The 25,730-nt window shown below is 50.6% G+C and overlaps 8 protein-coding genes across 8 annotated transcripts; 5 read left to right on the top strand and 3 right to left on the bottom strand.

Moving 5' to 3' along the window:
- Positions 1-580: 580 nt before the first annotated feature.
- PtrM4_120460 (uncharacterized protein) lies at positions 581-3,514 on the top strand (the record flags this gene model as incomplete). Its single annotated transcript, XM_066108420.1, has 1 exon — positions 581-3,514. One exon carries the CDS (start codon positions 581-583, stop codon positions 3,512-3,514), a length of 2,934 nt encoding a protein of 977 aa, XP_065961605.1.
- Positions 3,515-4,228: 714 nt separating this feature from the next.
- On the bottom strand, positions 4,229-5,881 carry PtrM4_120450 (uncharacterized protein; the record flags this gene model as incomplete). The annotated part of the gene is made up of 1 exon (XM_066108419.1): positions 4,229-5,881. One exon carries the CDS (start codon positions 5,879-5,881, stop codon positions 4,229-4,231), a length of 1,653 nt encoding a protein of 550 aa, XP_065961604.1.
- A 2,272-nt stretch (positions 5,882-8,153) lies between these two features.
- Positions 8,154-9,806, top strand: PtrM4_120440 (uncharacterized protein; the record flags this gene model as incomplete). Its single annotated transcript, XM_066108418.1, has 1 exon — positions 8,154-9,806. The coding sequence occupies one exon, from the start codon at positions 8,154-8,156 to the stop codon at positions 9,804-9,806; it is 1,653 nt and encodes a 550-aa protein (XP_065961603.1).
- A 1,369-nt stretch (positions 9,807-11,175) lies between these two features.
- PtrM4_120430 (uncharacterized protein) lies at positions 11,176-11,808 on the top strand (the record flags this gene model as incomplete). The annotated part of the gene is made up of 1 exon (XM_001935336.1): positions 11,176-11,808. The coding sequence occupies one exon, from the start codon at positions 11,176-11,178 to the stop codon at positions 11,806-11,808; it is 633 nt and encodes a 210-aa protein (XP_001935371.1).
- Positions 11,809-13,351: 1,543 nt separating this feature from the next.
- On the bottom strand, positions 13,352-14,705 carry PtrM4_120420 (GTPase-activating protein; the record flags this gene model as incomplete). The annotated part of the gene is made up of 3 exons (XM_066108417.1): positions 13,352-14,262; positions 14,304-14,441; positions 14,489-14,705. The coding sequence occupies 3 exons, from the start codon at positions 14,703-14,705 to the stop codon at positions 13,352-13,354; spliced, it is 1,266 nt and encodes a 421-aa protein (XP_065961602.1).
- A 1,087-nt stretch (positions 14,706-15,792) lies between these two features.
- On the top strand, positions 15,793-20,209 carry PtrM4_120410 (MMS1-N domain containing protein; the record flags this gene model as incomplete). Its single annotated transcript, XM_066108416.1, has 4 exons — positions 15,793-16,735; positions 16,786-18,258; positions 18,305-19,217; positions 19,267-20,209. The coding sequence occupies 4 exons, from the start codon at positions 15,793-15,795 to the stop codon at positions 20,207-20,209; spliced, it is 4,272 nt and encodes a 1,423-aa protein (XP_065961601.1).
- A 2,010-nt stretch (positions 20,210-22,219) lies between these two features.
- On the bottom strand, positions 22,220-22,585 carry PtrM4_120400 (uncharacterized protein; the record flags this gene model as incomplete). The annotated part of the gene is made up of 1 exon (XM_066108415.1): positions 22,220-22,585. The coding sequence occupies one exon, from the start codon at positions 22,583-22,585 to the stop codon at positions 22,220-22,222; it is 366 nt and encodes a 121-aa protein (XP_065961600.1).
- A 1,287-nt stretch (positions 22,586-23,872) lies between these two features.
- PtrM4_120390 (Arp, Ankyrin repeat protein) lies at positions 23,873-25,402 on the top strand (the record flags this gene model as incomplete). Its single annotated transcript, XM_001935331.2, has 1 exon — positions 23,873-25,402. The coding sequence occupies one exon, from the start codon at positions 23,873-23,875 to the stop codon at positions 25,400-25,402; it is 1,530 nt and encodes a 509-aa protein (XP_001935366.2).
- Between the last annotated feature and the right edge of the window lie 328 nt (positions 25,403-25,730).

Below are 25,730 nucleotides of genomic sequence, written 5' to 3'. Positions count from 1 at the left end.
CAAATATAAGGGCTACTCTTATACACCCACGCATCAGCCGGGATGTGCTATGGATCGAGGCCAACGGCTACCGCATATTGAATGTTTATAGGCAGCCACAGAATGACTCGACATTTCAATACCTCACAGCTTTAACGCCACCCCGTAACTGCCTTATAGGGGGTGACTTAAACGCCCGCCATGAACTTTTTGAGCCCGGCTCCACGTCGGCCAATAGGGGGCAGAGATCGCCCGCTGGGCCACTCAGAACGACATACCCTACATCGGCGAGGCAGGTAACCCAACACATCGGGCGGGACACGTGCTAGACGTATCCTTCTCAAATATACCCTTCGCTAGAACGACAGTCCGCGAAGATATGTATACAGGGTCAGACCATTTCACCCTAGTGACTGTCCTTCCAAGCCGAGGGAGAGCGGTGCTAGAACAGCATCACTACCGGGTCCACGAGAGAAACATAGATAGGTTTGCCGGGCTAGTTCAACTCTACACAGTAGGCGTACAGCCAATTAGCAATAGCGCCCCAGCGGACGTAATCGACGCAAGCATAGCTAGAATCACCCAAGCTATAGGAGATGCAATGCACGCGGCGGGAACACCAAATAGAGAAAAAGGCCACTCCGCCCCATGGTGGACAGAGGACTGTAGAGTGGCGTATAAGCGGCATATCCAGGAAAAGTCGGACTATGGCCAATCCCCCTCAGAAGCCACCCGTGCGTTCCTAGCTACGGTACGAAAAGCCAAGAGAACGTACTGGCAGCAGCGCATAGACGGCTGTAATAACGACAAAGATCTATACAAGCTAGTAGGCTGGCATAAACTATCATTCGACCAACGGGACACCCCACTTGTAATCGAAGGTAGGACAATCACAGCACCACTCGAGAAAGCTGAGGCACTTAGAGAGGCAATCCTCGACCGTTTTTCGGCGGAGGACGACCTCCTAGAACCACCGCCTCTTGACAACGACCCGCAAACCACGCCACTACCATGGGACACATACATATCGATGGAGGAGACTGAACGCTACGTGATTGGAGTATCTAGCACCTCCCCAGGACCCGATCAGGTGACCGTCCGACTCCTAAAGGCATGCTGGGAACACATTAGACACCTAGTGCTAGGCATCTACCGGGCGTGCATGGAACAAGGCCACTACCCAGCCGCCTGGAAGACGGTAGAAGTGGCCATGATACCCAAAGTCGGGAAGAAGGATAAGTCCTCACCCAGATCAATGAGACCAATTGCCCTATCGTCCTGTCTAGGGAAGGGACTCGAGCGTATCATAGCAAGGCGCATAGCACACACAGCTATGGCTTTTGACATCCTAAGCCCACAGCACGGTGGAGCGCTGCCAAAACGCTCTGCGATGGACCTGGCGACCGCATTCACACACGACGTGGAGATGGCTTGGTCAAGACACGAGCATGTCTCTATGCTCACGTTAGACGTCCAAGGGGCGTTTGACGCGCTACTGAAAAACAGGCTACTACACCGAATGCGGCAACAAGGGTGGCCACCCCTACTCCGGAAATTTATCCAGAACTTCCTGTCGGAAAGGAGGGTGCGAGTACGCCTAGGCAATGTCACTACACCTGTACATCGAGTGGCCTGCGGCACCCCGCAGGGATCGCCGCTATCACCGGTCCTATACACCCTATACCTAGCTGAACTACTCAACCAGGACCGAAAACTCCGGTTCGGGTATGCCGACGACATCAACCTATACCGGGTCTCCCACTCTTTAGACGAGAACGTCGCACTGCTAGCAGAGGACCTCAAATCTATCAATGAATGGGGAGCTGCGAACAAGATCACGTTTGCACCAGAGAAACGGGAGCTGATCCACCTCACGCGCCAGAAAGGACTACATGCGCCGCCAATCCAATTGGAAGATCAAACAATTCACCCTATAGCCCCTGCGCAGGGGGGAAGCCAGACAGCGCTGCGCTGGCTTGGGGTGTGGTTTGATAGGGGACTAACTTTCAAGAAGCACGTCGCAGAAAGGGCGGCGCAAGCTAGGAAAGTAGCGAACCATCTCCGGAGCCTCGCCAACACAGCCCACGGCCCTCCAGCAGGATCGCTACGCAAGGCAGCCATAACATGTATCCTGCCCATACTACTATACGGAGCCGAAACATGGTACGAGGGCAGGACGAAGAACCCACGAATTGCAAGGGTTTCCCGTAAACCCACGGTCAGCACTAGGGTAGGCTGGCACCTAACCACGATAGATCAGGCACTAATAGCAGCCACGAAGGCAATCCTCCCTGCGTGGAGGACAACACCAAACGCAGTACTGCTAAGAGAAGCTGCGATGCCGTCGGCACAGGTGGCGCTAGAGGAGGCCAAGCTCCGCTTTGCAGTTCACCTACGCACAATAGACGACAAGCACCCACTTACTAATAGAACTACACTGCCACTAGTCATACGAGGACGCGCAGCGGGCAACCGACGGATACCAAGATCGAAGGTTCAGCGCGTAGCACAACTGCTACCCGCCACACCCCGAAACGTCCTAGCCAGCCCTCACTTTTCAGACGGGTCGAGGCAGGATCCAACGCAAGGGCAAGGAAAGGACATTGCTGCCCAGAATTTCACCATCTGGTGGGAGTCTCTTGGACAAGAGACAATCACTGTCTTCTCAGACGGGTCTGAACAACAAATCAACGGTACAAGGGTGGTCACTTACGGGTACGCTATATACCAGGGCCAGGCCGCCGTGGCGACTGGACAAGGCTCACTAAATGCCCTTAGCCACGTCTTCGATGCGGAGGCTATAGGCGCGTGCAGAGGACTCAAACACGCACTACAACTCTCACTGCCTAGCCAGAGGGAGATCGTACTTTGCATAGACAGCACTTCGGTAATATGGGGCATACGCGGAACCGCCCCTACCTCCTCCCAATGGGCGTTCCTCCAAATCCATGGAGCTATGGAGGCCTACAACGTGAAAACGCGGTGGGCGCCGGGACACATGAAGATTGTTGGAAACGAGCTCGCCGACCAGCTGGCTGACAGCGAGGCCAAAGACCCGCACCAGCCATACGGCATGGCCGCCTCCCCCACAAGATCCGGTATACGAACAGTAGGCCGCCGCCTCCTCGAACATACAAGGGACACTTGGTGGCAGGATAAGAGCAGTAGGCTATCAGCATGGTACACGCAATGGCAGCTGCCATACGATACTAGGCGCACGCCCGCAGCGCTATGGCTACCCCGAAGGATACTCGCGAAAGTCCTTATGATACGCTCAACGCATGGCGACTTTGAATGGTACCACCGAAAATTCAACCACGAGGATACCTCGAAATGCCTATGCGGCAGGCCCAAGACGCCAGAACACCTAGTGTTCTGCAAGAGAGCCACAACACACTTCAAGAAGTGGCCTCTACGCCCCATCGTGCCCCCTCGCACAAGACAGGAAGGCCTAGCGTACCTCGCGCAATTAATAGACCAGCCACAAGAGTTCGAGACCTTCGTTAAGGTAACGAACTCCTTCTATAACGAGTGATTTCTATTTTTGAATTTCACAAAGACCCGCTGAATTCCTTGGCATTATTCAGTGTAGGATTCGCGGCAAAACGCCGCATAGATGCCACAACCCACACGCTCTCTTTTAAAACTTTCATTGTATCTTAAATTGCCTCTTGTTACTTTTTCGTTTCTCTCTCTAAAAAGCAGTTATTGTACTGCATCGATCAAAGGCGCAAGCCACGAAATACTAGAATATTGTAGGAAAACGGCTTCAAATGGCGGGAGTCCTTTTCACGAACATGTATATAGGCAGGACATCACTCCCCTTAGATACAAAACACCTAGGAATAGGTTCCACGAGGCAAGTGCGACAGCACTATAAGACCACGGCGGGACCCGCCCGAATACCCTATGGGAGGTTACAGATAGGGCGTTAAACCATAATCAACATCAACATCAACAGAGAGACACTGTATAAAACTAAAACCACAACCCTCTCCTTTGCCACAAGAGCCCGCTGATACATCTCTTTCTACTTATCAAACTGCTCTTTAGCACCTGGCAACAAACAGATACAAGCTATCTTTTGTAGAAAAGCCAAAAACCATATTAGCGAACCATAACGTACCTAACGGGCGAGTGGGCCACACGGGCGAGTGGGCCACCTGCGCTAAGACCCCATTAAAACCACGACTGTACACGACTATATAGCACCGTCAAAGATAGTAAATAGAAATCGTAATAGGCTATTCTACTCAGAATCTATCGCTGCTTCTTGCCTACATGTGCGCATATTATGTCCTGCCTCGCCGCAGCGTCCACAGCGTCGTTGGCTAGGCTCGCCTGCCTCAACGCGCACTCTCTTCTTCGCCTTCTTCCTATCACTACATGCCCCAAACTCCTTAAGAGTCGTCAGTCGCACGCCCTCATCAATTGTTAAGGTCCCTTGCTGCTGTAAGCGCTTCCTTTTATATGATCTACGCTTACTTGAGGCCTCGTTGGCGGCTTGGAGCTCAGCGTTGCGCTTGGTCATTAACACCAGAGAATGCGCTATCATCTCTGCACCTTTTGACAGGCTTTTGATCGCCTCAACCATATACGTAGGTGAGCTATCTACATGTCTTCGAATCCTCTCTTGAATCAGCTTTGATTGCGACCCAAGTTCTAGGGTATTGCTTGGAGTTTGCGACTGCCAGGGACCGTCCTCGACGGTAGGTAGCAGTGGAGTGCGCAGCCGCACGTCAAGCGTCGATATCACAGCCTCTGGATTAAATGGGACTAAGCCAGCGCCTCGAAAGCTTCCTTGTATATTGGCCTTTGTAATCGCAGCGTCAAAAGCGCCTTTAAAGCACGGTAGGAACTCTAGTTTAGTGATATGGGTGATCTTGTTGCGCATTAGATCCTCGGCTTGGCGGCCATACGCTGTCTTCAAAGGCGAGAAACACCCCACATCAAGAGGCTGTAGTAGGTGCGACGAGTGAGGAGGCATGCAGAGAGTAATAATGTTGTGATCCTTGCAGTACTGCTGGAAATCGAGCGAGTCGTGGCTCTCGTGGCCGTCGATAATAAGCAGACGATAGTTTCCTACAGTCCTCTTCTTTGTGTGAGCGTCAAAGTGCTTTAACCACTCTAGACCAAGCTTGTTTGTTGTCCAGCCGTTCTCAGAGACTGCAATAACCCAGTCGCGAGGTAGGTTATCTTCCTTGTACCAGGCAGAGAGGTGGTTCTTGCCTTTGAAGATGATAAAAGGTGGGATTGCCCACCCAGTCGCGTTGATACCCTGGATCACTGTAGCCCACTCGCGATTGCCCTGCTGAACGCTCTTTGGTCGTCCTCGACGCTCAGAGCCTGTGACTACTGCTCCAGTTGATATCATGCCCATCATGAAGCCAGACTCGTCAAAGTTGTGGGTGTCCTCATCAAGGATACCGTACTTGGCCTTTGTGTTCTCCACAAGTCGGAACCAGCCTTGTATAACCTCAGGATCCTCACAGAGGGCTCGCTTGTAGTCATACTTGCGATTGAATTTGACCTTAAGCTCAGGGCGACGTTTGACGAAGGTTGCAGCCCAGTTCTGACCAACAGGGTCGCGGTGGCGCTCAGCCAACAAAGAATTAGCCATATCCTGCACAGCAGCAAGTCGGGGCGGAAATCCTCGCGCGTCGAGGTCAAGGATATGCTGGACAATTACATCCTCCTCTGTCTTAAGGAGGTTCATTGAGTTAGGCGTACAATCGCTCCGAAGAGGTATTCCAGCGCGTCGGCGCCCAAGAGTTACTCGAGATACGTTGTAGATAGCTGCAGCGCGTCTCTGCGACAGCGTCGCGTCGCGTTCGATAGCCTTGAGAGCAAGCTGTAATCGAGCCTCTTTTAAAGCTGGTAGATTGTTTTGTTGTTGGCTCATTGTGAAAGTACTGTAGGTAACAGTATGTTTTGGTGGGGTCTTAGCGGAGTGGCCCACTCGCCCGTGTGGCCCACTCGCCCGTGAGGTACGTTACCAGAAAACCATGTAAATTAGAAAAACCAAGATAGAACGGCCTTCGGCCAAAGTCCTACATAGTCTCTGACTGAAAAAGGACTCTAATGGAATAATAATAATAATAATAATAATACCGTTTGCCCACGTCGTGAGATGTTTTGTGGTACGTGCGTCGCCATAGATGAACTTTATCAGTGTAGACTTTCCAGAAGCAGCTTTTCCAGTGATCCAATATAGGTCATCATGTTCATCTGCCAGCCATAAGCTGAAGTCAGACCATCTGCACTCGTTCGGGGTGCAGTAGATCCACTCAAAGGTCTGTTCGTATGCAGTGGCGATTTTTTCGTGTCGTGTGTCAATGTCTGCAAAGCAGATCCAGCTCAGAAGACTCTCGTGAAACTGATGGTGATTGGAAGCTTTCAAGTCACTGTCCAAAGTAGTGTTGATTGGATCATCAGTATCACCATTGAGAGGTTGTGGCTGATGTGACTGTTTTATGGCTCGCAGGACCTCTTTCATTCATTGCGCCGATTGGGAAAAGTCTCGTTGGAGTCTAGTTCTTGTATCTACGGTCATATCGAAGAGGTCTTTGTGTCTGATCTTTTGAGCATGCGCAGATTCTTCTTGGGCCTTTCGAGCCTCCTGTGCATGCATTTCGACTTTGCTCCTATCTTCTGTTAGCATGATTACTATCCTGCTGCAGCTAGAAGTCAGTACCTCAAGGAGTTGACCGATAGCATGATCATCTTTTGTAGATAGCGGTCTAAATTGCGGCGCAAACCCTCAAGATCCTCCTCACTCCAAACAGTTCTAAGTGCTACAGCAAAGCTAGCCCAGAGAGTTATTTTGGAGCTTGTAAGGTCCAATATCGTCTCTCAGAGCTTGGTAGTAACTTCCTTACACTCCATGCATACCCGGAGAATAGCTTGATCGTTTTTTGATAGTTTTTTGACTGTGTCTACGTCCAAGCATTCTTCTACACACGAATCGTCTAAATTGGCTTGTTTGATATGCGACTGGGTGAACGGATTGAGCAATCTTTTCCTCCATGGGTTCCCAATAGAATATCCTGCTTCACACGCTCCACGATCGAAAGTTCCAGGCCAGAGAAATTCCTTGACTGAGCTATCAAGTTGTATTTTTCTTGTGTAGCCGATGAGCTCTTTCCCAGTTTACGTCAGATCGGTATTAAGGGATCGGTTACTCAAATCCGTCTCGACTCTGTATATGCGCGATGTCTGTGAGATTACTTTTATTATATCAGTCAGACTCCGCAACAATCAATCGATCGACATGATTGATTCCTATATAGGTTAAAGAGTTACTTTATTAGGCAGCCTTTAACCTAGATAGGAATCAATCATGCCGATCCGATTGATTGTTGCGGAGTCTGATATCAGTAAATTGAAGAATGTTGGCAGCGAAGCCAAGGGCCGTAAGGAACTCCATGATAGTTCAGACTAAAGAGATATTGAGGGTGGTATCGTATGTAGAAGGAAAAGGGTGGTATTATGAGCGAGTGGGCATCCTTCCAAGTGAGGAGCATTGAGGCTGTGGGGGCGGCTGAGCAGCATGTGTAACTGCTGCTCCGGTGCCTGCTCAGCCTTTCTGGAAGGCTACATATTGTGATCGCAATCAGGTATTGGAGCTAGTCAGGATGGCATGGCTCATACGAGCTGAGTTTTCTGAATGCTATTTTGCTTTTTCGTGAGGCTTGAAGCCATCAAATCTATAGTGAAGTTGCCCTAAAACCTTCTATAACTTTTCAAATTTCGAGGCGAACTTGTGGAGTAGAAGTGCCACAATACCCATCCTTGGCGTAGAAAATTAAAGAACCATCGATTACATGATTTTGACGACAGCTTTTCCCAGCTTTTTCGACTCTTGCCTCTTGCAGTTGACCACACTGGTTTAGGCGTTCAGCCTCACTCAACACATGTATATGCATTACTATCCAACCGCACTTGCACCCTCTTAAAGGCAACGAGCATAGTCTGCCTCGTATGCTTCATATATGACGTGTAAAAGGTCGAGTTGAGTGCGACTCACAGCCCGTGTTGTTACGGTGGTCGGCAGGACCTCGGCAAGTTTCGAAATGTGCCGCTAGCTAGTTATAACATGATCCATGGGCGAGCGGCGCACACGGGCGAGCGGCGCACCCCACCAACTTTACTCACCTTACTGATCTTAATCTACAATGGCTCAACGCAGCGCTACTCAATTACTATCAAATGAAGCAGATATTCAGCTTGCTATCTCATCTATTAATGCGCACCAGATCCAAGGTACCCGTACTGCTGCAGTAGTCTACAACGTAGCCGAAACAACGCTCCGCCGCCGACGCGCTGGTATACCTGCCCGACGCGATTGCCCGCCCAACTCAAGGAAGCTTACCCAGAGAGAAGAGGAGGTGATTATTAGCTATATACTTCAGCTAGATCTGCGTGGATTTGCGCCTACCTACACAGCTGTACGTGATATGGCTGATAAGCTGCTGGCTGCGCGTGGTGGAGAGCAGGTTGGAGTCAACTGGCCATCTACCTTTGTTAAGCGTACAGACAGTCTTCGGACGTGTTTCAACCAAGCGTACGATAGGCAGAGAGCTCTTTGTGAGGATGCAACATTAATAAAGAGGTGGTTTAAGCTTGTAGAAGAGACAAAGGCTGAGCTAGGTATCTGCGATGAGGACGTCTACAACTTTGATGAAGCTGGCTTTATGATGGGCAAGATTACAACGCAGCTAGTTATAACAGGAGCAGAGAGGAGAGGCAGGCCGAAGAGTATTCAGCCAGGCAATCGCGAGTGGGTAACGCTGATCGCTGCTATCAGCGCTGCTGGCTGGTCAGTCCCACCGTTCCTCATCTTCGCTGGCCAGTACCACCTATCAGCCTGGTATAAGGAAGCTGAGATCCCACGCGACTGGGCGATCGCAGTCAGCGATAATGGCTGGACGAATAATGAGCTTGGAGTTGAGTGGCTAAAGCACTTCAACGCTCACACGCAGGCTCGTAGTGTAGGCGCGCGTCGCCTGCTTATTATTGATGGCCATAAGAGCCACCAATCTCTAGAGTTCCAGGAGCTCTGCAAGGAGAACAATATCCATACGCTCTGTATGCCTCCTCACTCATCTCACCTACTCCAGCCACTTGATGTTGGCTGCTTCTCGCCATTGAAGCGCGCGTACAGCCGTGAGGTGGAGAGCCTTATGCGCAACCACATCAACCACATCACCAAGCTAGAGTTTCTGCCAGCGTTCAAGGCAGCATTTGATCAAGCGTTCACGCCAGCCAATATCTGCTCAGCCTTCCGCGGCGCAGGCCTTGTTCCTCTACAACCAGAGGCTGTTCTATCAAAGGTAGATGTACAACTGCGTACACCTACTCCTCCAGCAGCTCTGCCAGAGGCTCCCTGGGTAGCTCAAACGCCGAGCAACGCGCGTGAGCTTGAGGCTCAGTCAAGCCTAATACGTGAGCGCGTGCGCCAGCACAAGAGCTCATCACCAGCTTCAATTATTATGGCGATTGACCAGCTAAAGAAGGGCGCCGAGGTGATGATGCTCTCTGCTGAGCTGATGCGCGATCGGATCTCTAGTCTTGAGAAGGCCAATAGCGCAGCCTCAGAGCGTAGGCGGCGCTCTAAAAGGCGTATACAGAAGCATGGAGTACTCACAAAGGGAGCTGGAGAGGATATACTGGCTCAAAATGAGGCTGACCAGCAGATTGCTCATGAAGAGCGTCAAGGAGGAGCGCGATCAGGCCTCAGCCAGCGGGCTCAAAGGCGCTGCACTAGGTGCAAGGAGACTGGGCACAACTCGCGCACATGCAAGACTGATACTATTAATATAGAGTAATCTACTGTATCAATATCTAGCAATAATATTATCGCGTTGTTGAGATGCATCGCTTTAAAGTTGCAAAAGTTGGTGGGGTGCGCCGCTCGCCCGTGTGCGCCGCTCGCCCATGGATCATGTTACCGCTTTCGGAACTCAACGCCACTTACGAGCTCTGCACCTCTGCCCGAAAACAGTCTTTGAATCTTCACATACCTTGATATTAAGCTCTCTCTTTATAGGATCGGTCACTATAACTTAAATACTACACCTCTCATTCTGCTTTGTTACTCTCGCTGTCGTGTGTTGCACCCCTACAAACTTGTCGATGATATCATAGCTCGCCACAGTGCACCACCTTTTCTCAAGCACCTGTCAACTATGGCAGCGCATGATTGCTTGTGTAGATTGCAGCGCGCTATTCTACCGTGTTGCGCTGGTGATGGCAACGAAGACTACATTATCATGACTGCGTGCGTTGTGAAGACAACTCTGGTGTCATTAGATGCATGATTTAAGTAGTCTCAGCACCATTTTTTTTTTGGAAAATCTGACTATAAATCCCTGGTTGATTAAGGCCCAGTTTCTTTCCTGAAAAGTTGCTGATAATTTCTTAGGTCATATCGGAAATATTCAACAATCAGTTCCTTCACCGTCTATCGGAGCTTGCTATTGATACATGAGCCCGTCATGCTCGAATGCGTTAGATGCGACTTCAAAGATTACTTTGTTGCCTCCCACTCCGCGCGATCAGACTCTCCAGATCGAGAGTCGGCAATTCGCTGAAAACTACTCGGGACCTCGTTTCGGAATTCAACCCTGACTCTCAACGTTGCACCACTCTAACGCGCTGTGATGTGCGATTGTGGAATGTTCATCCCCACCCTGTTCTCCTACCGTATCATTCCCACCTATCCAAACATCCCGACTCCACCTTGACCATGTCAGCGATCAACAAAACCCTTGGGCCTTGCTGGAATGGCCACATCTCGATTGAGTAGCACGGGTAGTTGCTGGATGCGGTTAGAATAGCCCCGCAAGTTTTGGACCCTGAGAAGACGTCACTCGCCAAGGTATGATGGCATAGCATCAGCCACTATTGTTCAAATAGGTCCAAGTTGCCTTGGATATGTGTGAACGAACTATTATAATTCTCGCCTGCCGCACCACAAAGCCTGCCCGGACCCGGAAGCATTGGTAGGTTATCGTCTCCGGCACCCTGTACCCTGCTTCTACTAAGGCGATGCAGGGAAATTACAACCCAATCAACTAGTTTGTCACTACCCAGCCACTCACAAGTACGACATAGGTGTGTTCTTAACTCAGTCGGCGAGCTATTTTACAAATCTTTAGCTCATACTAAGCTATCCACAGCCATACCGAACTCAGTATGACTCCACGACCGTCCCTGATGCCGCCCGTCGAGGGCTCCTTCCTCTCGTCAGGCGCCTTTACCCCGTCGGGGCTCACACCCAACACACGCTCTGAAGCTGAAGCTGCCTTCACGTCCAACAGCACCGCGCAGACCGATGCAGCAGCTCCTGACCCACGCTTGCTTCCGCTCATGGGTGCTGGAGGCGGCAACGAACAGTCAGATGATGGCGTCGACGAGGCCCACAAAGCTTATCGCCGACGCGGAATCACTCGTACAAGCTCCACCAACTACGAGAACGCGTTGAAGAGGGCCAAGGAAGCTTCTGTATCGTCGAATAGGTCGGTCGATTCAGTGAGCGAGGGCATTGCTACTGGCCAAACGATTGCGTCGCCTGCATCGACTACTACGCCATTCCCACCACCCGGTCAGGGAGTAGTACCGCTCAACTACGGCTCCTCACCCGTTGGTGTCGCCCAGGGTGACTCGGCCAAGAAGACACGCTCGCGAGGATTGAGCCTTAGTGGGCTTGCTCAGCAACAGGGCTGGAATGAGCAGGACTATAAGCGCGTCTATAGTACTGATCTCATGGAAGAGGACCCCAAGAATGCAGCCGGCTATGACTCAGGATCGAACCCTCAGGCTGCGTAATGCTCCACACGCTACTCTCCTAAGTTGGGCTTCAAAAAATCGCTCACGAGGGCAAGCGAAACTAAACTTGATATAAGGAGCCGGAAAACTGATACCACTAGTTTATTTTTTTATATCATGAGTTACGTGCATGGCTGGGAGTAGTACATGCGAGTAGTACATGCGTTCAAGGTCGCCAGTCGACAGATCTCTCTCAGAACAGAACTAATGGTATTGAAAATTACAAATGTCCACAACTTGTCCATACCAGCTTGCGGTGACTTCTATTGTGTGTCTGTTAATCTAGTCTTGTATCTCCAATTTTCTTCGCATACCAAGATCAATATTAGCACGTCAGTACGCCGTCTTTTGTGGATGAATTCGCACTCAAGGTTGCTTCATGGTGATGCGCCCTGAACATGGTCCACGTAATGTATGGGGCCTATTACTCATGATTATAACGTTGATCCGAACCCTGATAATTGGGATCCCCATCTCTATTCCACATTCAGGGCGAAGGAGTACTCAGTTCATCCATGTACCCCACATCTAAACCCCTAAGCCTCATCACGCAAACACCCATTATCTTCCCCTTTCTCCGCCTCAAAAAATCTACATGAATACAATACTCCCACCACCACCACCACCACCCACCGATTCTCACCGCCATCCATCCCACTCAGTCCACCTCCTCCACCTCCCACAAAATGCTACTCCCAACCCCCTCAATCACGCTCGCCGCAACCCTCCCCATCGCCGACGCCTTCGCCTCCCTCCCCACCGCGCAACCCCAGCTCTCCGAAAGAACAATCCCCCTCAAATTCCCCTACGTGTCCCCAAAGCCCTGCGTCTTCCCCAAAGCCGGCCCATTTTGGCTCGTCACCGAGACCGTTTCCGTCACCTTGACCTCGACCGACACCAGAGTCACGGTCCCGTACTCATGCTCCGTCTCACCCTCACGGGTTGAAATCGCAAAATATTATTATGTTACTGTTACTAGGACCGCTACTGCTACTACTACCCTCTATGGGCCACATCCAGCAACCACGGTAGGAGAGCATAGTGTGGAGTATATTGGAGACTACTGGGGCAAATAAACGATTCTTCGTCGTGCCACTATCTGGACGGGATGCACCTTGGTGCGAGGGATTTTCCGAGAAGAGGTGGCGCTTCATCTGGATGTATGCGTCTGTGTGTGAAGGGAGTGGCGTGCGAGGGGCTCGCAATTGGTGCCCGTATGATTCGTCTTGCGCGCAAGCTGGGTGGAATTCGCAGATTGCTCGTAAGTGAAGGGAGAGAAGAATTTGGCCATAAACACACTGGAGAAGCTCTAGGCTGTAGATGGGAGCGATAGGTGTGGACAACGGCGGGTCCTTGGAATCTATAAAGTGAGCTTGGAAGTGACATCGACAATATCATTCGTCTCTACAAGAGATAGCCCAACGCGTGTTGTGTTGATCAGTATTTTTCCATGTTACTACTTAATACTGATTAACTGAGCTCCAGGCGCCGTGCTATGCTTTGAAATGACTTTTGTGTTCCTTACTTCCTGTATGATCCCTCTTTATGCTGATCCACCAAGATATCTCCACACGAAATGACCCAGAGAATTAAACATTGGATAACGCTTGCTGATGTCTCCATTCTTACCAAGCCACAGCGCGTATGCGCCCACTGCGACGGCCAGAGCAACAGCTCCATACCGGCGGTAGTACCAAAGACGTAGCCTCATATACTGCATCTTTTTGAGTGCACGTTTCCGAGACTGCTCTCGTTGAAGATCCCTCTCCTGTTTGGCGAAATACCTCTCGCCATCTTCCAGCGTGAGTTGTCGCAGCCTAGTGGTCGTAGCCGACGACTTGAGCACACTGGAAGACGAGATCCACCACCATTCATAACCGTCCAGCGAGGCAGGTGGGAGCCTCTCATACAACTCGACGGTGCGTGCAATGAGAAACTCGACGTCAAAATGGGCTGGAAGCCTGCCCAACGTGACGTAGAGCATATCTTCATCGTCTTCAGCTAGCAGCTTCTCCCTCTTGGAGAGCACGACAGCCGCAAAAAAGTATATCGGCATGGCAGCATGTCCCGCCAAGAAGAAGTCAAACAGCCTAGTAATGTCTTTATAATCTTCTATGTTGTGAGCGAACATGGTCATGGTACCCGCGAGCGCAAATGTAGGCTGGCTTCCGCGTAAGTGGTGGTACAGACTGGGGTCGGCGGCGCGGAGGATGGGACGGAGTAGCTCGAGCTGAGCGAGTGCAGGCTCGAGCGACGACAGCATGAAGTCGCGGATGCGGAGGAGGCTTAGGCGGGCGACGGCGGTGGGGGCATCTTCGGGGCCGAGGACGAGTAGGAAGACCTGTACAATATCGTGGTAGCCCTGGAAGTAGCACAGGGCTGGATGTTGGCGCAGAACATGGATGATGACATTGGAAAGCTCTTGCTTCCGGCGATCGAGCTGCTTCTCAGAATCTGAGGCAGTCAGTATAGACACGACCGCAGTGGGGAAAGACCCTGCATGCCTTTCTTGGGGTAGTGGACAAAGGCCCGATTGACATCCAGGCCGACCTGATGCTCGTCCTTATGCTCGGGAAGGTCCGTCCATGGCTCCTTCCGCGAATCCCTAGCTGAGCATCCTAGCAGGAGCGGCCCTTTCGTAGGTTAGCCAGACTCGGAACGTGGTGGGATAGTGGCCTACAAGCAGTGCAACGCAGGCTGTCGCTAACAAGGCCCGAGGCGCTCATGGCAAGATGCACGAGGGTATCGACATCGCCAGCATCAATGGCTGCGCGTACTAGCGCCTCCTTCTCTTGTTCAGCGGGTGAAAGGTGAATGGCGGGTGAAGCATGGCGCGAGGGAAGGCTGCCGGAGCTCACTGAGCGTGACACCGAGGCAGAGTGGGAGGGTGAGGCCATGACAATAACGGCATCTCGAGGCCTATGCTGACTACTGCTCTGCAAAAATCGAGGAAGCGCTCAATGATGTGACCAACGTGTGCCTCGTATGCGCAGAAGAAGGCGCGTAGGAGATGATGCTGGACGAGTTGTGCGGCCGGGTTACATGACGTTACGTGTCGGTTTCTTCTGAGGTCTGCTCGACATGACGGTCGTACCTTCTTCCCAGACGAGCCGAGGTGCTTGGCACCCCACCAACTGTGAATGGCAACCATTGGCACCTGCGGCGAAGTATCTGCGAGCTGCGAGCACTTTTAGCCTCCACTGGCGAACTACAACTGTGTTACCCGATCCGAACTGCTGCCGGGTCGATCTACCCGAACCATCCTCGGAACGGTTTATCCGTGGCTTCACGGACCCGAAACGCTGCCCGACCGTGCCGCAACAGACGCAACCCCTCCCACGGCACGACGCCCCTCCACCATCTTCACAGCGACCAACAAAAGCAGAGAAGCCATCCGCACCCCGGAATCACAGCATTGGGTTTGCCGCCCTTTCACAAATCCATCGCGATCCAGCTAAGATCGTGGTTCTGTACTGCTGCACGATCATCTGGTGATCTAGATCGGGGCAATATTCCGAATTAGAGGCGCATTACACGAGTCATCTCACGTATCGGACGTGCAATCAGCGGGCGAATCTGCTGATTTTTTGCTTCTTGATAGAGTGCCTAGGGTGCTGTAGCAGTCTCGCAGCCGCCCACTTTGCCTTGTCAAGGGCATCCCGGCTGCGGCTACTTGTCCAGTTGACTTTCCCACTCCTCGTTGCTGCCATCCAATCCAGTCCTTGCGACGCCTGTATACGCATCAATTGACCCCAGTTGCTGTTTGACGTTTCTCGCCCCATAACTGTCTGAGGAGCCTGCCTAGAGGGGTAGGCAGCAACATGCCATCAGTCTCGTCTCTCGACAGTGCGCCTTCGTTGCTCAACCTCACTCTGGCTTGAACCAGTCTTATGCATGGTTGCACGACTTCGCTACTGCCATTGGCTTGGGCTCGTCTAAATTCACATTGTGCTCAGTCTGCCGACCATACGCTGCCCGGGCGTCATGGAAGCAGCCCGCGGTCTCATACTCGTCGACGGCGAGTGGGTTTCCAGACCTCTCGACCCTTATCACATCATGGCCAGCGCTCGGCAAGATGACACTGAGATGCGGGATGCGGTCCCCAAGACAACTACCCAGGTACCAGAATACGGCATATTGTCACAAACCGTCATCTCGACGCCATTGAACAAACTCATCCTTCCGGCGAACATACGTCACAAGGACCTGACCGACATTGTAATGGTTGGAGAAGATGCTATACATATAAAAGAGATTTGTGATTACGGCCATGTTCGTCATGTTGCTTCCAAAACTGACTTTAGTGGCGGTCATATCCTCGCTGCCAAGGTGTTTGGTGATCCTCGCGAAATTCCCAAGAGCAAAGGTGCTGGTTTCCCCATGTCCAAAGATCACATGAAGATGAGACCAAGAAAATTAATCACAGGGGAAGAAGAGAATCTTCTGCCTCCAGAAGTCGTTGTACTCACCCTCACCAACCGAACACTGATGTTTCTCTGGGCTCGGCAGATGCACACGGCAGCTGCTAGATTTTGCCACAAGACCCTCAGACTACCTGCGGGAAGTACACGCTTAGATCGTCTCGGTAGTTTTCTCGCCATAGACCCCAAATTTCGAGCAATAGCCGTGGCAGCACATGAAGGCCGTTTCATTCTATACAAAACCAAATCTATGGAGAGATGGAGGGGAGAATCAAAAGCCAACAACGACATCACTACACCCATTGAAGATGAACGAATCATTTCCCTCGAGGGACAGATCATGCACATGGACTTCTTGTCATCCGGGGCACAGGACGAGTTTCACGTTGTACTTCTCTTCGTTGTGGTCGTCGATGGAAAAACCAAGCTTACGTGCTTTGACTGGGACTGCAGGCAAGATTTGAGCAAGGTCACTGCACGCACAGAGAGACATCTTGTTCAAGATGGTATGTAAGACGACTTATATCGCCCTTGTATAAATCACTGATCGAACCAGAGGACATGATGCCTTCGCTACTCATTCCACTACGTCGTAGTCCCGATTTCCTCCTAGTTTCCAATGATCACATCTCGGTTTACAAAAACATTCTCTCGGGCTATACAGCACGTACCTTGGTACCGATCGACGAGAATATACTCTGCCCACTTCTGCCTGGCGACAGCAAAACCTTGCCACGGTGGACAGCATGGGATGAAGCGCCACGCAATCCTGAATATCAGAAGGAAGCCTTCTACATTGCCAGGGAAGACGGGCGTATAATGTATGTGGTTCGAGGCCCTGCCAATACTGTGGAACTGGACGAAGCCGGCGAATGGTCGTATCGGATCGACACTGCTTTTGCTTGTCTAAGTATGGACAATTCCGAAGCATCACAGCAGTACCCCGATATCTTGGTAGCTGGAGGTGCCGGTAACGATGGTCTCCTTTGTAAAGTTGGTTCCTGGCCCGCAGAGTATTCACATACAGTGCAATACCCTGGGACGAACCAGTTTTCTTACGTTGAATCAATACCAAACTGGACACCTCTTACAGACCTTGCAGTTACCCAACTATCCAGTCCTCGCGCATCAGATGAACGCCAAAGATCTTCCATCTTCGTCGCCAACGGCAATAGCCCGCACGGCGAGATTTCCGAGCTCCGACATGGTGTACAGGCCGTCGTAGATGATAGTTTCAGTGGAATCAACGGCTGTGCTGGCATATGGGTGGTTGATCATGGAAGTCATATGGTGGACATTGAAGGCACGATGAAGAGACAACACTACGCCATATTTGTTATAACACTGCCCCCCGAGACACTTGTCATACGTGTTGTCCGCACCCAACCCGAAAGCCGTGCCGAGTTCTCCGGGGCATGGGAGCAGGGTTCGTGGGACAAGTTCCAGACGCCTAGCGAGGATGATCCGCTTGAGGACGATGTGATGCGAGACGAAGAAACCATCTCCGCATGTACCTGGTCAGATCGAATATCGATTCAAATAACCAGTAAAGAGGCCCGTACACTTGTGCGACCTACCTTACGACTGGCTCATTCATTAGAATTTGATACTTCCTTGTTACTAGCTGCCTCTCGGATAGGATGTCCTTTCGTCGCTATTGCTTTCAGAGAAGGGGGTGTTACGTTCCTTGAGGTCATCCCTATATCCACAACCGGTGCCTTTGAGAAGGCCAACAGCTTCCGACACAAACTCGCGTACGACCCCACGTGTATAGAAATTCTGGGGATTGGTGGCTTCCAGTACGTGTTCGTCAGCACGTTCGACTCGAAAATCTTGCTCTTCAAGCACTACCGTGGTGAAACCAGTCGGATAACAGAGTTAAACGAGGACGCATGGCACATCAACTCTGGCAATTCACAAAAGTTGTGTGAAAGCGCTGCAGTCTTGAGCTGTAAAGGGCGACATGTATTGGTCTGTGGCATGCGCGACGGTTTTCTGTGGAGCTCTAATCTTGAAGTGGGAGAAGATGGTATGCTTGATCACGGTATTATCTTAACATTACTGATACTGAATAGGGCTGACATCTTTATCTTCCTGGACGGCCATCCAAATGGGTGCTACGTCGGCCAAGGTAACCCGAAGTGAAACCGACGCTTCCGCAGCATTTGTCTCGTGTGGTTCAGACTTCTGTAGAGTGCGCTGCTCCGCAGCTGAGTCGTCGGACATCCAGCTTGACTCCATTTGGTTCACCGACCGTGCTCATCCTGAGTACAATCAATCTCCGGTCTCGGCAATGTATCAGCTTCCCTTCTTGCAGAACTCGGATGTTGTTGGACAGAATCTCGGTGGCTTTCTGTTCGCAGTTGCTGGAGATAGGCTTCTCTTCTCGCAACTTGATTCTGATGTCAAATGGCCAACCTCGGACGTACCTCCTCCAGTTCCGTATGACGCGAGAGCGGTTCCACGAAAGCTTGTGACCGGTGCCAAACCTACCAACATTCTATACATGCAGAAGTTGCGACGAGTTTTGGTGTCTACGATGGAAGCAAAAGAAAAGCATGCTCCACCACATGGCGAGCGAGTCTTGGAATCTTCGATCAAGCTACTGCGGGTACGCGATGACAGACCTCAGCACGACACAGACATCAAGCAAGAGGAAGAGGTTCCCGCAGAAAGACTTGTTGTAGCCCAATGCTCTTTACTGAATGCCGAGAGAGTGTACTCTATGGTTGAATGGCAGTTCGTTAACGAAGAAGGCAAAAGATACTCTTTCATCATTGTTGGCACGGGGATACAGATAAGCTCAACAAGTCAAAGTGGAAGGAGGTTGATCTTCAACACTGGAAAACATGGCTCCAAATTGGAGCAGCAAAAGGCTTCCACATACTCCGATCCCATCTACAGCATCGCTTTATGGGACAACCAAACAATAATCAGCATTATCGGCAAAACTCTGTCCATTGACCGATTCAGCGAGCCAGACGGCAGGTATGTAAACGCGTCTTCATATAATGGGAGATTCACTAATTGCCTACAGATGGTATCAACGCGGTAAATTGGATCTGCCATCGCCAGGTGTTCACGTATCTGTTAATCGACCATTCATATACGTCTCGACGCTGAAGCATTCGCATCTGTGTTACAGAGTGAGCGAAACAACACGCCCGGGATATTTTGACCTAGCCCTGGAATTTTCGGACAGTGCTGCGCGAAGTTGTGCGCGCCATCTAGTCATGGAAGTGCCAAATGCAAACGTAGCCCTCGATAACAACCGATTTGTGCTACTCACCGACAAGAACAGCGGCTCCATAACAGGCCTCTACCAACCACCAGCACTCGCATATAGCAACGCATCCGCCACTTTATTCGAAGCGTGTCTACCTCGCTCGGTAGTCCGTCTAGATCGCGGCGACATCCGTCCACCATGGCGACGCCCTAACCCTAACGGTAAGGTGATTGGTGTCCTCGCTGATGATATCATCGGCGCCTGTACCGACGGCACGATTTTCGCCCTTGCTATTCTATCACAACCAGCTCGCCATCTCCTCCGCCTTCTCCAAAATCTTATCGAAGTGAAAGCCACCCGCTCCGGCGCCCATCAGCACGCCACCGTCAAGCCTCGCAGTGGTGATATCTTCAAAGTGCTCATGAACAACACCCCTGGTAACCAACATGGCGGCATTCTCATCAGAGACGTGGATCCAAGGCATTTAGAGCAGAACTCGCAGCGTGGCCAGAGACACAAACATATCGACGGAGATCTGTTGAAGAGGTGGCTGGACGAGGGTGGTGATGTAGAGGGTCTGGTGTGGGACGACGCGGATGCGGAAATTGGAGCGCTATTCAAGGATTTGGCGCTTGATGTTGAGGGTACTTGGGGTGTGAGGAGTGCTGGTAAGGGTAAAGATAGGCAGGAGAACAGACAGATGTATGGGTTTGTGAGGAGGTGGATGAAGGATGTGCTTATGCCTGTACTCTGAGGGACGATTGCACTGAGAAAGTGGTAGTTGTTGGCAATAGACGGGGATATTTAAATCGGTGCTTCGTATCTGAAAGACTTGGGTTTAAGTGGTGTGGGTACGTTCTTACGTCTTCTTTCGATCCAATCGTTGCAGCATACTTATCAATCACGACTTTACTTTACGTCAATATAGATAGATCAGCATTATATATACAAAGAACTACGAACTATTTCTCTCTCGCTCTCTCTCTCTCTCTCTCTTCCTATTTCCCTTCTCAAACTCCAGAACCGCTTAGCAAGCAACTCGCACACCACCCGCATACATTTCTCGAACAGTATCAAGACACCACCACTGAAACACCCCACTTCCAGTATCTCACTCGAGACAACTAAAACCTCTCCCACGCCGTCTGAAGCCTACATAAGCCATATACTCCTGGATGATTTACAGATAACACAAACGATAGACAAATCCCGCATCCAAATCACATGCAATGACATCCCCGCGCCGCCCACGCTCCTTTTCATGTCCATGCCCCTGTTTCTGCACATTCCGTCTCTCCAAAAAATCCAGCAACTTCAACTTCAAGCGCAAGCAAGAACAATCATTCAGTTTCATTCGTCTCCATCCCAAACAAGACGTCGAGCCCCTCGTTATACCGCCACAGTCGCTAACGTTAGAAACCCGAGGTAGAGAGAGAAGTCGTAGACGTACTGGTGCGGAGATCAGAACGCAAGAGGGAGAGAGAAGGAGGGGGACGCGGAGTGCTGTTTCAACGACTGTGGGGTTGAGAAGGGCGCAGGCGTCGCAGAGCAACGTTTCTTTGCCGCGTGCTGCGAAGTTTACGGAGAGGTTTGAGGTGGTTGGTTTGGGTGATTAGGTGGGTTCGGGTGTTGCGGTTGCTGCAGTACTGGGTCTAGGGGGTTGGGCATCGAGTATATCATGCTCATAAATTCAATTAAGTTACCTGCTGCTGTTGGCCGATTGGTTTGCAGAGGGGAGAATGGAGAGAGCATAAACAGAGACGGAGGTGATCAACTGGATGAAGATGAGAACGGTGGAAAGGGGAGATTCGATGTATCCTTATTTGATGACTATGAGATATGGTTCCATTGATAATCCACCTCGTGAGGATACCGCGAAGATTGATGAGGCTACATAGGGCATCATGCCGCAGCCTTGCAATTATCTTAGTCAATTTCACTGACCACAAGCGTTTTTCTCGCAACACGACCTCCATCAAATCTTTTGCAACTACTAATATCCCCGCATTCCTTTCTCACATAACCGCGACAGCGTGCAGTTCACAGGTACCCAAAAGTTGACAAGATCTGGAACTAAGCCGTAGCGAGATTGGCGTGACGTGCATACCTCCAGGTCTCTTACCGAGGTCGTCTCCTATCTGAAAACGCTCAACGAGAATTGTACTGTACACTCGTCATGATCACGCATATGGCCAAGAATCCTTCCATCCTTCCATCTCAGCAAAATCCTGCGCAATGCCCGTAGCCGCCAGCGTTAGGCACCAGGCCTCCAGTGTCCAAGCCACCGTGCCCTGCCAACTCAGCGTGCAGCTGCAGTATGCACGCCTCGCTCACGTTTCACAATGCCATTGGGTGAGCGTGCCCTCTTTACGCGAGGGGCACGCCGAGCAGTTAGGGGCCATCGTGCCCTCTCGCTTGTCGTTCGCGATTGGGGGAGCGTGCCCTTTCAGCACACCCAGCTGCGAGGCCAGAGTTTCAGCTAAACAACCGGGACTTTGACCGGATTTTGGCAGGATTTTGTGGTGCAGGGAGGGTTGGAAGCGAGCTTGCATGGGGGACGAGGCTGGTTGTTGCGATTCTGATGAGAGGGTACGCGGTGATGGGGACAGAGCATCAGAAGGGTCGAAGCGATTGGATTTTAGTGATATTTTTTTGTAGATACCGAAATACTGTGTATTAATACGCTATTCTAAAAGCAAGGGAGTGAAAAGCTACGGGCGTGAGGACGGACATGTAGAAAACGAACCGAAACATGACAACTCCTTCAAACAAGAAAAGAAACTTCGTCAGCTATACAATGTACTCTGTGCCATTCGTTCCAGTACATCAAATTGAAGACCCAAAAAGTCGACGCCTCAGTGATCGTTCGTGGCATGGTCAAAACACTCCCCCAGGTGGTAGAAGGTCCTGTTGCAGCCGATGAGTGGGCACTGGAACGTGGGAACCTGGTCGCGTTCCTGGTAACGGTTTCTGTGGCCTTTAGCAAGGTGATCTTGTAATTTGTCGTTGCGGTAGAAAGTCTTGCTACAGCCTTCAACGTTGCACTCAAAACGAGGCGGCAAGTGTTTCTTTGCGTGGCGGCGCATTTCACTTGGGCGGCCGAATGTTTTACCGCAGCGAGTGCAAACATTGTTGGTAGTCGTCGCTGGAGCTGGGGCTGGTACAGTAGGAGCTAGGGTTGTAGTGTGGTAGACTGCCTCGCTCTGCTGAATTTCGTCTGCGTTGGGCATGGGCATGGGCGGGCTGGGCCCGGGAGACATGATGTCATTGGCAGTTCCAGCTTGACCAAGCTGAAATCCATTGAATCCAAAAACCACGTTTCGGTTCAATGGGGGGTTCGTTGAGGAATCGATGAAAGCTTGGTCGAAGGATGATGCCCCGAGATCCAAGTCCACCCAGTTGTAGAACTCAGGGACCCAGCCGGGGATGTCGCCATTGGGTTGGTCGGAGTGCTGAGAGTAGGTGGGTCCAGGCTGTGCTCCTTGCAAGGCTGCATTGTTTTCTGGACCATTGAGAGGAATGGTGGCGTCGAGGGGGGGGGTGCCTGAGAAACACGGAGCATTGTCTTTCAACAGGGAGGCATACCTGCATGATGTTAAAAAAAACCTACTGCATTTGTTGCATCTGGCTGCAACTATGAATTGTACTGGGGAGCAGAGTCGGCTCTTCGGTTTCACCGCCATCGCTATCATGATGGAAGGCGTAGGCGTTGGGCGGATGCTCTGCCATTTTGCAAGAGGGTAGCTGACGGATGCGTTTTTGTGAAATAAAGGGTATAATGACGAATATCTTCAAATGATACAGTTGAGGTGAACAAAATGGTTGATGAAGTTGAAGGCTTAGTGCGTGTATGCAGGGTTTTAGCCTAGGTAGTTATGCTTGGATAAGAAGGGGGGTGTACTTAGTCAGCCGTGCCCTCTTTCGCCCTTCACATGCGCCTCAGCATTAACTAGCCACTAATTACCTAGGCGAATCTTATGCTTAGGTGGAAACCCGCTAAGCTTTTACATCCTCAGAACATTCCGACAGAAGATGAATAAACCCAGCACGCCTCAGCATAGCACATTGCGAACATGGCTTCTGAATCTTTTATCTGCGATTGGTCAAGGTGCTCCAGGTCTGCTGCTACGCAAGGGAAATTGAAGTAATTCTATCTGCAGCATTCAGCTTACGAATACTAATGCTTGATAGTAAGCACAAGAAAACACATTCAAAACCGTACAAATGCGAGACGTGCCACGTCAGTTTTGGTCTTAACTCAGATCTCCAGCGGCACATCAAAGCTCGCCATCGCGCTGGCCAACCGCTACACCGTTGTCATTATCCGAAGTGTGATTTCTCTACGATCCGTAAAGACAATCTTAACAAACATATTCGGAAGAAGAGTCACCAATATTCTGTTGAACAGCAAAAAGACATGGTAACAGAGGCCGAAAAGGAGATCCCATCGACTTCCGGATCAGCTCTTGCTGCGGCCGACAAAGGTGTTGTAGGGGGTTTCAACACTTCCATACTCTTACAGGCGGCTGCCTCCGGCAACATCGAACTAGTAGAAACTTGCTTACAAGTTGGTGTTCCAATCGAATCAAGAGCTGACGATGGCTCAACACCACTTCACTGTGCTGCAAGGGCTGGCCAGGTTGATGCGATGGCTCTTTTGATTCAAGAGGGGGCTGACCTAACAACTCGGAACTTATCAGGCATGACACCAGTAGCTCAAGCAATAAGAAGTCACAACCTCGACGCATTGAAAGTCTTCTATGACGACAAGGTATGGGAACGAGTTTTTCACACTAATGCAATCGAGTCTGAACACAAGAAGCTTCTCGTAAAATATGGCACGAGCGAGATGTTCCAAGCGCATCTGAATCAGTTTGGACGCAGTTATGACGGTGTCTCTCAAGAGGCACTCTTTTTAGCTATACATCACGGGAATGTGTCCCTAGCTATCGGGCTTTTGGACTATCCAAATATCGACGTCAACAAAGAATATGGTCAAAATAGGCGGCGACCAATTGATATTGCAACACAGTACAATCGACTTGAGATAATGAGACATCTAATCAAGATCCCATCTATCGATCTGTTGAGCAGGACTCGGCGAGAAGACACAGTCTTACACATTGCAGCAAGAGAGGGTCACCTGAAGATGGTCAAGCTATTGCTAGGTCAAGAGAAAAGTTTTATCAACGCAAGGACACTCAAAAATGAGTCGCCTTTACATCTCGCGTCTTTTCAGAGGCACACGAAAGTCGTTGAGTATCTTCTCTCAGTACCAGGAATCGACACCGACGGCAAAGACTCTGCGGGATCCACAGCTTTGCAGCTTGCTGCTTTTAAGGGAAGGTGGGAAACGGTCCACCTATTGCTTGAACATCAGAACGCGCGTTTTCTTCAAGGTTTCTCGACGAATCTCCTGGGCACTTGCGAGCCATTTGTTAGGACAGAAGTCGTTCGAAGGTTGTTAAAACACAAGGACTTCAAAGATCCAAACATAGGAGAACCCTGGGGTCCACGTAGTAGATCACTTCTGCATTTGGCAGCTGCAAGAGTAGATTGCGAGCTTATAGAGATTCTGCTGGAGCACAAGGATATCAATGTGAATGCATTGACGGCTTGTAAAAGAACGCCTTTGTATCAGGCCGCGGAATGTGGCCAAGTTGAAGCTGTGAAGCTTCTCCTCCAACATCCGGATATCCAGTTAGATATGAAAGACTGGCATGGAAGAACCTCACTGCGTATCGCAAAAGTCCGTAAATACGACGAAATAGTCGACCTCCTCATCTCCTACGGTGCCAAAGACGACGAAGCCAACACTCTCTCGACCATCACCCAACCCACCACCGCTTCAAACGCAGCAAACACCATTACTCCACAGACCACCTCTTCCCAACCAAACAACGAATTCATTCTGACCCCTCGAACGACCCTACTCATGGGGATATGATGGAATACTGGGACTTCTCTGTTGACACGGAAGACGAATTGTCGGAATGAGGAATCTTCCAGCTCATGTATCGCACTTTTCCTGTATTTCCATATTCACGGTCGTTACTGGTTTTCAATGTATCTTTCCTACCGTCTCTCGTTTAAATAGGCTAGAAATTGATTCGTTTAACCTCCACAATATGCAACCTTCTCCACCAACACAAGTCTTGAGCTTCCAGCTTCGTGATATCCAGTATGACGATTCCGACAAGATAAATCCGCTTCGACAACCCCACATAACAAATCCTTTCTATCGTCTCCCATTGCCTAGTAAGTTTTATTGCCTC

This window comes from Pyrenophora tritici-repentis, chromosome 6, assembly GCF_003171515.1.
Source record: "Pyrenophora tritici-repentis strain M4 chromosome 6, whole genome shotgun sequence".
Classification (NCBI taxonomy): Eukaryota; Fungi; Ascomycota; class Dothideomycetes; order Pleosporales; family Pleosporaceae; genus Pyrenophora; species Pyrenophora tritici-repentis.
This window is presented reverse-complemented; position numbering and strand designations above follow the sequence as displayed.